Source organism: Delphinapterus leucas, unplaced genomic scaffold (genome assembly GCF_059928025.1).
Source record: "Delphinapterus leucas isolate spDelLeu-1000000601 "Yukka" unplaced genomic scaffold, BTC_Dleu_Yukka2 spDelLeu_asBTCV2_sq60, whole genome shotgun sequence".
NCBI classification, from domain to species: Eukaryota; Metazoa; Chordata; class Mammalia; order Artiodactyla; family Monodontidae; genus Delphinapterus; species Delphinapterus leucas.
This window is the reverse complement of record NW_028322269.1, coordinates 196,372-209,826: the sequence shown is the minus strand read 5'-3', so window position 1 is coordinate 209,826 and position 13,455 is coordinate 196,372. Positions and strand designations below refer to the sequence as shown.

Sequence of the window (13,455 nt, the reverse complement as noted above, 5' to 3'; positions counted from 1 at the left end):
GAAGATACACAAGAAAATAGAATATGGAACATATAGGCCATTACCTCTTAGAAAGCTAGCAAATTGTGCATATGCGTTGGAAACCTGAAAGCATTAATGTGAGTAACTGGTTGTAGAAAAAGCTATAACTTTGAAGTTTTCCAAATTTCCAAATATAAAAAGAGCAGTGTTTACTAGTACTTAGGAAAGGTCCATTTAGTAGAAAGCTCAGTAGAATCCTCAAGGCAATTCTTACAGACAAAAACATTGCTCTCCAGCAAAACTTAATTTGGGGGACTTCAAATGAATGGAGAACTGCAGAAATTCTAGACCAAGTCTAGAAACAACCCTGCAGCCCAAGATTTATCCATAATTTGTCAAGAATCTGTGTTTTGGCTTGACAAATAAGTGTGTGGTGTGGGTCTTTCACGTGATGTAATGTGTCAGAGCAAAATTAAAATCAGCTCCTTTGAATTGCAAACACCATGGCTGTGGAAGAGCGGCTCACCGCCTACATGTTGTTGATGTGTGTTCCAGTTATCATCATGTTACTTGTAGCATGTACTGACCTGAATATGATTACTCCCAACTCAGAAGTGTGTTAGAGGGTCACTTTCAAAACTAAGGTGTTAATGTTTCTTTTCACTTCTAGACGTGGAAAGTAAAAGCATTTGGTCAAAACTGGAAATGTGAAACAGCTAGTTACTTGTGTATGGGTAGTTCGGTTCCAGGTGTAATCATTCTCTTTCCTTAAAAATTCAATTACACTCCCAACTATTACACTCACCCTGGTATCATTCCTGGAAAGGGGTGATTTGCATCTTGCTCAAACTAAGCTGAAGAAGTTTTAACTGAAGAAGTCTAACATTATACTATTTTCCATTTCAATTTATTACTAACATGTGGCATATTAAAATACCTCTTTTTATTTCACTTCCCTTTATTGCACTTCAGAGATGTTGTGTTTTTATAAATTGAAGGTTTGTGGCAACGCTGTAGTGTCAGATAATTTTTAGCATGTTTTAGCAATGAAGTATTTTAAAATTATATATATATATATATATATATAGTTTTTTCAAGACGTAATGCTATTGCACACTTAATGGACTACAGTATAGTGTAAAAGTAAACTTTTATATGCACTGGGAAATCAAAAACTTTGTGACTTGCTTTATTGCAATATTCACCTTATTGCAGTGGTCTGGAACCGAACCCACAATATCTCCAAGGTATGCCTACATTTAAAAACATAAAATAAGAAATTTACTACCTTAAAACTATATTTGAATGAAAATTGAGTTCCTTTCATAAGTAAGTACTGAGAATCTGACCTGAGAAATTGATTCTTCACCATATAATGATTTAGGTATGCCTTTAAGGATATCCCTGAATTGGATATTCTCAAGAGCTCCCACTTTGTAGAGTTCATTATCACTAGTTTCCCAAGTGAAATTTATAGAAGGTAAGTAGAAAGAAACATTCTTATTGTGTATAATGAGAAATTAGATACAAAGAATATGAGTCTGAGAAACATGGCATTGGTAGAAATAAGTAAAGCCAATCTACCCTCATTCTACTCATTAAGCCCTTTTATTTTGAAAAACATCACAGTTTTCATGCAGCTGTCCGTCAGCTTAAGTTTAAATGTTTGTATTTCCTTTATCAGATTCCTAACTTTGTTGGAAGTGACAGAATTTAATCTTAGATTCTGTCCAATAATTGGCCTTTACCAATATCCAGCCGGTGTTTGATAAGAATATACAGTAGTTTATACCTCAGAAAAAAATAATTTTAATAATTCAGGAACTGTGTTTTAGAAGTATTTTAAATATAGTTTATGTGGTAGTTTTCAAAGTTTTTTTTTTTTTCCATTCCCAAACCCTTTGACCAAAGAAAGGCTTATGCGAAATCTTAAATAAAGAGAGGAGATAGGGCTTCCCTGGTGGCGCAGTGGTTGAGAGTCCGCCTGCCGATGCAGAGGACACGGGTTCGTGCCCCGGTCCGGGAGGATCCCACATGCCACGGAGCAGCTGGGCCCGTGAGCCATGGCCGCTGGGCCTGCGCATCTGGAACCTGTGCTCCGTAACGGGAGAGGCCACAGCAGTAAGAGGCCCGCGTACCGGTAACAAAAAAAAAAGAGAAGAGATAAAAGACCTGTTCTGGTTGAGCCTGGGTTTGAACCTGAAGACCCCATCTAGTTGCTCCCTCTTTCCCCTCTTTCTCTGTTTCCTTAAATAAAATCCAAAGAAGCTTTATCCTGCACCATTGGAAAACCACTGTTCTGTATTAATACAAATGATTTGTGGGTTTTAATCATCCAATATTTGTGCCTTAATTACCTACTGCTTGTATTACCCACCTAATCAGCGGTTGCCTATAAATCTCTACAAAAACTGTACACATATTCTGTTATATCAGATAACCACTTTCCTGACTGATCTATATGCTCAAGTTTCTAGAATCCATATGCAGTCAGTATCCTCTGATAATTTCTGGTCATTGAGACCAACCAGAAGAATATCAAATTATCATTCTTTGCTCTATTTTGTTTTTCAGCAATGAGCTCATCGACAGGGAAGCTAACTGTCCAGGCATGTAAGTCTAGTTAGCTTATAAAAACAAGTTCAATTTCCATATCAGGGAGGATAATATCTTCAAATATTACCTCATAATCTCCCACCCATGTCCCACATTTTCTTTGGGAGAGAATAACAATTGAGTAAGAAACGAAAATACTTTTTTTCCCTAAGACCAATCTTTTTGTAATGTTCAAGAAAAACATTTTACATGGTGGGAATTTGGGGGCAGTTTGAAGAAATTATATATTTCTGGTTTGGAATAAATAAACTTGCCTTGCTAATTTTTTGAATGCTATGAAATATGAAATATGCTTTCTACTGAGAAATAAAATGAGAAAGTGATAAATGGGAAAGAGATAGACCCCATAATTTGTGACTGACCTATAAAATTTACTTATTATACCCATCTTGATGGTTGACAGCAGCTCCACTCACTCACTTTATATCACTGTGACCTAAATTTTGAAAGATTTTATAATAGCAGTGATGAATTTTAGGAAAGTTGTTCTTTCATTTTCATCTGTGTCTTGCAAACACACTATACATTTTATTCATTCATTCAATAAATAATTTTTTAACATCTACCAAGTGCCAGAAAGTGAATACAAGTGTCAATAAGACATGATTCCTCCTCTAAAGTTAGGAGTTTGAAGGTAGGGGAAGACATAAATAAATCAGGAAATGTTAAAACAGTGTGATAAACGCTATGACAGAGACAGAGCACAGTGCTATGAGAGTCAATCAGAGCCAGCTAACCTGGTCTTGTGGGGTCAGAAAGTGATCCTTGAGGTGAAAGGAAGGATGGAAAATCAAGTGACAAGTGGAATGAGTGTCTCGGGCAGGGGGAGCAGAATGTAAAAATGTCTTCAGAAAAGCAAGAACACGGTCATTTCTTGTCATTGAAAAATGTCAGTGTGGCTGTAATATAGAATAGGGTGGGCATGGGAAAGGGGTGTGATTAATAATGATCAAGGACCAGAACCATGCTGAAACATTTCGACTTTGTTCGGAGGGCAACGAGAAGTCACTGAAGGGTTTTACACACATCAGAAAGGTCACTCAGTTTTCAGTGTGGAGAATGGACTGGAAGAGCAAAGCGGGAGGCAGGGAGATGAACAGGGAAGCTATTGCAGTCCTTCAGATGAGAAAAACGGTAGTCTAAACTAGCGATGGCAGAGTGATGGGGATTTCTAAAATGACTGGCCACAGAAGGAGTGTAATCAGTACCAGTAAAGTGAATTTCCTTTTTGATACCTAATTTGTTGGAACAAGAATTGAACCTACCATGTTTTCTTTATGAGCACCATGCTTTAAACAGGCTTAATTCTTAGCAGGAACCCTAAGCATCAAACTAATCTCTGATCTGATGCACATAATAAAGTACATATTTATTCCTACCAATAGTGAATGTGATGTTTATGTGGAAACATAGAACCCTCCACCCCAAAGAGTAAGAGACTGGTCATGATACATTAACCCGTGCTCACTTTAGGAACTAGTCACTCAGAAAACTGTATGGGGGTAGGAGTTCCAAGGAATTAGCAATTACTTCTCTGACTAGTTCTTTTGGTGAGGGCTTCATGTCAGAGTAACATGGTGGGAACATCTAAAACTGGGAAACAATAATCTTAGTAGGAGCTCCCAGAACATCTGGATAATTGACACTGCAGGTCCTCAGGACATACACTTTTTGGTGTGTCAACACTTTACAGCCTTACATAGCTTGAGTAGGCAATATATATCCACATCTATAAAGGGAGGGTGTAAGCAAAACATCAACTATCAGGAAATACAGAGGATGGATATTAATATTGTACATGTTTATATAATGACATGCAAATATTGCACTGCAGTACTCTACTAGTTTCTCTGTATCAGGGATTATAGAGATGTTTCTTACAACCTAATGATCTCATCTCTTTCAGGTTGTGGTAAACGAGCTGTTCCATTAATAGTGAACAGAATAACATCCGGAGAGATTGCGGGCAAGTCTTCCTGGCCTTGGCAAGCTTCCCTTCAGCATAATAACATACATCAATGTGGGGCCACTTTGATTAGTAATACGTGGCTTGTTACCGCAGCGCACTGCTTTAGGATGTAAGTGATTGACGTTAACTTACTACTACTGCTGCTACTACTACTGCTTAAAAAAAACCTCTGAGTTTTATCATCTTCTGAGTAATAATCAATGTCCTCAAATATTACTGAGGTAAAATGAGAAAAACTTCTTTCAGTTTCTTTTCTAAAATTGTGTTACACTTACACTTATTTGGAAAGTCAGTAGGGGTAGTAGTCATTATCCTAGTATCAGGTCCTTAAGGTTTTAAATAAAGAAACTGTGGCTGAACAGAGTGTGGAGAAAAGGGAACCCTCCTACACTGTTGGTGGGAATGTAAATTGGTGCAGCCACTATGGAAAACAGTATGGAGGTTCCTTAAAAAACTAAAAATAGAGCTACCATATGATCCAGCAATCCCACTCCTGGGCATATATCCAGAGAAAACTTTATTCGGAAAGATACATGCAACCCAATGTTCATAGAAGCACTATTTACAGTAGACAAGACATGGAAACAACCTAAATGTCCACCAACAGGTGAATGGATAAAGAAGATGTGGTATATATGTACGATGGACTATCACTCAACCATAAAAAAGAATGAAATAATGTCATATGCAGCAACATGGATGGACCTAGAGATTATCATACTAAGTGAAGTAAGTCAGACAGTGAAAGACAAGTATCATATCACTAATATGTGGAATCTAAAAAAAAGATACAAATGAACTTATTTACAAAACAGAAATAGACTCACAGACATAGAAAACAAACTTATGGTTACCAAAGGGGAAAGGGAGGAGGGATAAACTAGGAATTTGGTATTAACAGATACACACTACTATATGTAAAATAGATAAACAAGAACCTATGTATAGCACAGGGAACTATAATCAATATCTTGTAATTAACGCTAATGGAAAAGAATCTGAAAAAGAATACATATATATATATAAAATGAATCACTTTGCTGTATACCTGCAACATTATAAATCAGCTATACTTCAATTTTTAAAAAAAAGAAATAATTAGGTTGAGAAACAAGTGTCTATATCAGCAGTACCTGTCTCTTTGCTTACCCCTCTTGGATGATGTTAGTTCAATTAATTAGTTAAGGAACATTAATCTCATTATTAATAATACATTTTGGTGGAAGATGGTGTCCTATAAAGAACAGAGAGAGACAAGCAGACATGTGATACTAGGCATATAATTTAAACCATCTAGGCCCTATTTTCCTTAAGTATAAAACAAAGCCTTTACTAGAGGACCTTTCATTACTAGATGACCTTCCCAGTCCCTGTATGTGCCATGATCTACCAGCTGCTCAAGCCCATAAGCTAGAAGTCACCCACACTTGGTCATCTCTCATAGGACTTATGACAACTTTGCCTCATTCACTCTTGCCCTCTAACAATCTACTCTCTAGAAAGAAACAATGTGATTTTTTTTTAACATGAGACTACATTATGCTTGGCTTAAAATCATCCAGTGAATTGCCATATCACTTGAATAAAATCTAAGCACTTTATTCATGACCTATAAGACACTCTAAAATCTGGCCCCCGCCTACCTCGCCGATCTCATCCCCCACCATAATTCCCTTGTGTCCTGAACTGCAGCCTGTCTGGTCTAAGCCCTTGAGATGTTTGCCTGAAAACTTGTCACCCCACCTTCTCACAGCTGACTCCTCATCAACCGTGTGTCAACCCAAATGCCATGATCTCAAGAGACTTATCTAACTACCCCCTTGTACTCTATTCCATTGCCCTATTTTATTCATAGACCTTATCACTGTGGGAAATTATTTATCTATTCATTAATTTGTTTTGCTCTTTTTCCTTCACTGAAATCAAATACACCCACCAGCAGGGACCTTTCTATCTTGTTTGCCACTTTATCCCCGGCACTTCAAATAAGGTTCAACATGTAGATGTTTAATAAATATTTGCTGAAGAAATAAATGAATAATATTTTATGTGCTTTACAGTTCTAAAATTCAATAATTCTATACTGAATTTCAGCTCAAAGATGCTGTTTGTATACATTTTATCTTTCAAAACAGTAGTAAAAGACTATATGGTCAAAGAAAACTATCATCACAACCAAGTGTTTTAGGGTGGAATTTTCTCCTTTATTAGCCTGCATGCAATTATTGTAATGCAGTTCATATATTCTGTTCATTTCTAATCCTTTCCAGTAAATCAAATCCACATCAATGGACTGTTAGCTTTGGAACAACAATCAACCCTCCATTAATGAAAAGAAATATCGAAAGAATTATTGTCCATGAGAGATATCACTTCCCAGCAAAAGAATACGACATTGCTGTTGTGCAATTATCATCCAGCGTCACCTTTACTGATGAGATCCGAAGAGTTTGTTTGCCAGAAGCCTCTGTGTCCTTCCAACCAAATTCAACTGTCTATGTCACAGGATTTGGAGCACTTTTTCATGGTGGTGGGTATCCCAAAATGAATCATGGAGCACTAAGCCGTATTTATGGCAGTGTGATTTAATGTCCATCAATATTATTCTGTCAGACTTTTCCACACAGTTTGGTTGGATTAGTTAGGGTAAAAGAATGGAAATCACACATAGTATGCTCTCTGATGATAATGGAATCAAACTAGATACCAGTAACAGATAACAGGAAAATCTCTAAATGCTTAAAAATTAAGCAATACACTTCTAAATAATTCATAGGTCAAAGAGAAAATCTTGAAGAAAATTGTAAGTATACATAGAATAAAATGAAAATGAAAAAATATCAATACATGAAGGATGTATCTAAAACAGTAAAGAGAGAGGGAAACATAGCAAATGCATACATTAGAAAACAAGAAAGGTCTCAAATCAATAACATAAATTCTCATTTCAAGAAACTAGAAGAGCAAAATAAACCTAAAATAAACAGGAAGAAGGAAATAATGAAGGTAAGAGTGAAAATGAATTCTATCAAAAGCAAAAAATAGAGAAAATTAATGAAATAAAAAGCTGATTCTTTGAAAAAATCAGTACTTTCTGAGAAATGTCATTAAGCATTCCCACAATAGTTGAGAAACAGTTCAGGGATGTATAGGACTTATAGGCTATACTTTTTGTTTGTTTGTTTCCTATGGGTTTTTTTTTAATTTAATTAATTTTTATTGGTGTATAGTTGATCTACAGTGTTGTGTTAGACTACTTTTTATAACTTTTTGCCAACTAGTTTTATGAAAAATTTATGAATTTACACTGTCACCTACAATATGCATTTCAACCCTTCCCGGCACTGGACATGAATTTTTTTTTTTTTTTTTTTTTTTTTGCGGTACACGGGCCTCTCACTGTTGTGGCCTCTTCCGTTGCGGAGCACAGGCTCTGGACACACAGGCTCAGCGGCCATGGCTCACAGGCCTAGCCACTCTGCGGCATGTGCGATCTTCCTGGACCAGGGCACGAACCCGTGTCCCCTGCATCGGCAGGCGGACTCTCAACCACTGCGCCACCAGGGAAGCCCAACATGAATTATTTCTAATTGATAATGTAGTAGGCAAAAAAAATTACACCAATTATATTCAAAGAACAGAATAATTTGAGCATTTTTAAAACATTTTAGCAAACACACCTGTCCAGAAATAAATCCCGAATTGGCATTCTACAGAAATTAGTATCTATATTAGTTTTCTACTGCTGTGTAACAAATTACCACAAATTTAACAACTTAAAAGAGCACACATTTATTATCTCACAGTTTCCATGAGTCAGAAGTTCAGACATAGCTTAGTTGGGTTCTCTTCTCAGGGTCTCACAAAACAGCAATCAAAGTGCTGGCTGGGGTTGTGGTCTCATCTACAGCTCTGAGTTCTCTTCCAAGCTGGTTGTTGATGGAACTCAGTTTCTTGCAGCTGCAGAACTCATGGCATCTTGCTTCTCCAACACCATTAGCGAAAACTCTCTGAATTTAGGGAAGGCCTAAGCCCTTTTTAAAAGGGCTCACAGGATTAGGTCAGGCCCACCTTCGAAAATCTCCCTTTTTATGAACTCACTGTCAGACTGACTACATCTTAATTAATCTGCAAAATTCCCTCTCCTGTGCCACAGAACATAACCTAATCATGAGAATGACATCCATAATATTCACAGATCCCACCCATACCTCAGAGAAAGGAGATCACATAGGAATCTTGGGGATCATAGTAGAATTCTGTCTACTACAGGGTCAGTTTCCCAATCAACGTATGGTTGATATAAAGAAACCCTGAATGCTTGTGATATTATTGTGTTCCATCATAAATAGTTGTCTTCTGCATTAATACTGGTTTCTATAACTCAGGATCTAGTTTATGATCTGGAGTCCCAAAATTGTAAGAGGTAATGAAATCATTGCCTTTAAATGTCATCATGTATGCGAAAGTTCTTCATAAAATGTAAAGGATAAAGTAAATGTATATAGTTATTTTATCAAGCCAGGGGAGCAAACTAGGCCTGAAAAGTTTCTGGGAACAATCTGGAACATACAAATACAAACTTTATTTTTTTAAAAATGCCGTCCTGGGCTTCCCTGGTGGTGCAGTGGCTGGGAGTCCGCCTGCCGATGCGGGGGACACGGGTTCGTGCCCTGGTCCGGGAGGATCCCGTGTGCCGCGGAGTGGCTGGGCCCGTAAGCCATGGCCGCTGGGCCTGCGCATCCGGAGCCTGTGCTCCGTGACGGGAGAGGCCGTGGCAGTGAGAGGCCCGCGTACCGCAAAAAAAAAAAAATAAATAAAAATAAATAACTAAATAAAATTTAAAATGCCGTCCTAAATACATTAACTGATTGTTTTTTAAGGTACAAAGGTTCCAGGAAAAGAAACAAAATGTTTTTCTTGCTAGTATAGGTATTTATAAAAATGAGATAAGGACAATTATCATTTACATATACCAGATATTAAACAGAATTTTTTTTCTTTAGGAACTGCTTACATTAACCTCATTCTGTATCAACAATTTTAGTATGAAAAAAAAATCGGGAAAAGGTCCACACTTCATTCTAGCTAAGATGTTTACTGTAAACACTAAAATTACTTTGTTCTTCCTTAAGGTGGATCCCAAAATGATCTTCACGAAGCCAGACTGAAAATCATAAGTGATGATGTGTGCAAGCAGCCACATATGTATGGCAGACATATAAAATTTGGAATGTTTTGTGCTGGCTATCTGGAAGGAATTTATGATGCCTGTATGGTAGGTGGAGAGAGATTATTTTGATATCATGAACTCAAAAAATGTATCTGGCTCAAAATGCTCTTTATTTTAGTAAAATACAGAGATCTTGTCTGTTCAAAAATTTATAAATGCAAATCTCAAACACAAACATATCTTTAAATGTTTTATTAAGCAAAACAAAATAAGCAAAGAGTTTCTTTGATGCTATCAACCAACCAATAAAATTAAATTTTCTTAATACCAGAAATCCACAGGTTCATAAAGCAGAGTCCCTTTCCTTAAAGAGCTCACATTTAGAAAGGAAACAATCATGAACAATGAGCTATGATGTAATGTTATAAATTATATAACAGAGAACAAAAATTTTTATTAAAGTATAGTTGATTTACAATATTGTGTTAGTTTCAAGTGTGGAGAACAAACATTTTTAGCTTGAAGGAACATTTCTGGAACAAGTATTAGAGAGATGATACTTCAATGAGGCCTGAAGGATAAAGAGCACTTACCCTATAGAATAAGAGGGGAATATTATAGAAAAGAGAAAAAGCATAGCTAAAATTCTGAAGGTGTGAAATTATAATTCATATTTGAGGCAACTCCAAGTACTCTGTTGGGTCTCAGCCTAAGGAGGATGAGAGCTGAGAAGCTGTTAATGCTGAGAAGGCGGATTAGGCCATGGTGTGAATATCTAGTCCCCTTTCCAGTGGCCTACTCTGTTGTCCAGCATCTATCCTGCATGTATATTTTTGGACAAAGGAGTAAAGTGTGTTTCTTCCTGGAGGCACTTGCTTTATAATGTGAGATTCTTGAAAACTCCAAGGAGGTGATTCCACATGCTAAAATGATGGGAATTGTATTGTTATCAGGTGGCAGAAAGCCCTGCGCAGAGTCCCACCAATTACACAACATAGAAAACCTCTGTCAGAAAAATAGCAGGGAGTTTTGCAAGCATACACGCTGGGCAAGAGCAGAACCTAGCCCCAGTTGCTCTCCCCAGAGAATGTGGAGGAGGCATCTAGAATTCAGGGAATCCAAAGAGAGGTTCATGCCATGACAGGCAAGTGGGAGGTGGTGACAGAAACACACTGAAAATGAGAATCTAGACGAACAGTAAAATCAGTGATAAGCCTCTGGAAAGATTGGTGGTCATAAAGAGCTTTCACTGGACTGGGGAGCAGAGGTAAGATTCCTGCCCCATGACTGTTCAGTGCATAATAAGGCAAAGCTCTATTCATAGAAAAATTGGGGAAGTTATCGAGGAAGTGACTCAGGCACAAGGGTCTAAGCAGGAATACAGGGATTGCTACTGGGGTACATTGGGAGGTGCTTTGTCTGATAAAACAGAAGCCCAGGCACCTTACTTGAAGTCAGAAAAAACTAACATCAGATTGACTTTCTGTGTTGTGTACTTGAAATCTGCTAAGAGTAGACCTTAAGCATTCTTACTACACACATACACCCACACACACACAAAGTATTGTGAGGTGATGGGTGTGTTAATTAACCTGATTGTGGTAATCATTTCACAAAGTATATATGTCAAATTATCACGATGTACACTTTAAATATATATGTTTATTTGTGAATTATTCATCTATAAAGTTGAAAAAATAAAATGTGGAAATTGAATTTTATAACTTTTGAAACCCATGTTTCAACCAATTATCCTAGAATTGGTAATCTATACATATACTGTCTAATAATAAAATATGTGGTTCATCAAACTATCTTAAGTAATAAGTTTTACATTTAGCTAATTTTCTTTCTCTTTTTTCTTTTTTTATTTTCAGGGTGATTCTGGGGGACCTTTAGTTGGAAAGGATCTTAAAGATACCTGGTATCTCATTGGAATTGTGAGCTGGGGAGATAACTGTGGGCAAAAGAACAAACCTGGAGTCTACACAAAAGTGGCTTATTACCGAAACTGGATTACTTCAAGAACAGGCCTCTAATTCACTATACAAGTTAAACATTGAGAGCTGTATGCAGGTCATACATGTATGAGAATCCATATATTCTGTGGCTGTAGTACAATGAAGTGAGATTAAATGATATGATTTATTTCAGAATCACTTTAATCAATCAAAATCCCATAGCCAATTTGTAAAGGATTTAAATTTATAAGGTAGTGGGTCAGTTTAGCCTGGCTTGAAAAATACAGCAGAGATACTGAGCTCTTTAAATCAGCAAGCTAGAGTATAAAAGAGGAGCAATGCAAATTTTTGAGGATAATCTGTATGATTTTTACAGTGTCTTTTTCCCTTAAGTGAGAAACTTTTTGAACTCTGAGTTTAGGAAACCCTTACATAATTTTCTATCATTTCTCTAGAGGTCACAAATACTTTTTTCTAGTTCTTACAGGTTTTCCAAAGAAATTTTCCATACTTTCAATTTATAAATCCATTGGAGGGATCCTAATTTTTAAAAAAGTTATATCTAGGAAACAAATTATGGTGATAAATCAAGCCAGAGATCTTATAACCTTTGTCTGCTGCAAAATCTCCCTAATTTTTCAGTGATTCTTTAACATACATACACACACACACACACACACACACACACACACACACAGATTATCCCTACCTTCAGATATACCCAGAAAAAGCCTGCTTAATGAATATATATGGTAATTAGCTAATCAAAGATGTATTTTTGTTACAAAAATTGGGGGGAAGGTGATAGTAACTTCATGAGCAGTCCGAAAAAAATGGCACAAAAATTGGATATTTTATAGATGCGTTTACATGTTTGGACCACCAGGAGGCAGCTTTGTACATTATTGTTGTACGCTTAAATGCCTAGAAAAAATGAGAATTTGTTAATAGGTTGAAGAATTAATGAGCATTATCCTTCCACACAGAAAGAAAAAGTTTATTCCTGTGTATTGCTGCAGCCAATTATCTCCTAAGGCTTGCAGCAACAGCCTGACTATTGCAACCATGAAACAATAGTTTTTGTTTTAATTTAATAAATATAAATTTTGAGGACCAACCATACAGAACACATGAACAAAGTGATTAAATGAACCCCCTAAGTGTCTCATGAAGACATTAGGTGAGTCAGGCTCATGTATTCCATGATACAATTAAATGAAGATTTTGTGGAAACTGTTACTCTGTGTGACAATGCTGACTAAACATCAGGGTTTATAGGTGGGGCGTCGTTTACTCATGCAGTCCAGATATAAGCCAAACTGTTAGAAAATTGAGTGATTTTATAACAATCTCCCCCATGTGCTATTAATAAGGCATAAAAATAATCCTAAAAGCAACGAAGACCCAACGCAGCCAAAAATAAAATAAATTTTTTAAAAATCCTAAAATAATCTAAAAGAGATTTAAAATTTATTCACCATAAAAATTGATCCATAACTTAGACTCACAGAATTTTAAAGCTTAGGAGAGACTACACGTCATGTGGGCCAGTACACTTAGGGTTCAAAGAACTGAAGCCAGGAAAAGTAAATAACTTTGTGAAGCTGTAGGTAATGTGTATCCCCAGTGGGCCTAGAACCTAGGTACAAATTTCACAGGCCCTTTTCTTACAAAGTATCTTTATGATTGTCCATATTTATTGAATCATCAGCTGTATAAAAATTTCAGTGAGTTCTATTGAATCTGTTTTAAATTGAATTTTAAACGGTGTGATT

The 13,455-nt window shown here is 36.5% G+C and overlaps 1 protein-coding gene across 13 annotated transcripts in view; it reads left to right on the top strand.

The window, feature by feature from the left end:
* The window catches only part of TMPRSS11A (transmembrane serine protease 11A), a 59,133-nt gene extending 46,749 nt beyond the window's left edge, over positions 1 to 12,384 (top strand). For all 13 annotated transcript variants that reach the window (XM_089906060.1, XM_089906059.1, XM_089906058.1 and 10 more), the window contains 5 exons: positions 2,536 to 2,574; positions 4,484 to 4,655; positions 6,817 to 7,076; positions 9,682 to 9,824; positions 11,597 to 12,384. In XM_089906060.1, coding sequence (XP_089762186.1) covers positions 2,536 to 2,574; positions 4,484 to 4,655; positions 6,817 to 7,076; positions 9,682 to 9,824; positions 11,597 to 11,758 — 776 coding nt within the window. In that variant the 3' untranslated portion in view covers positions 11,759 to 12,384. The remainder of the gene's footprint in view (positions 1 to 2,535; positions 2,575 to 4,483; positions 4,656 to 6,816; positions 7,077 to 9,681; positions 9,825 to 11,596) is intronic.
* The last annotated feature ends 1,071 nt before the right edge of the window (positions 12,385 to 13,455 follow it).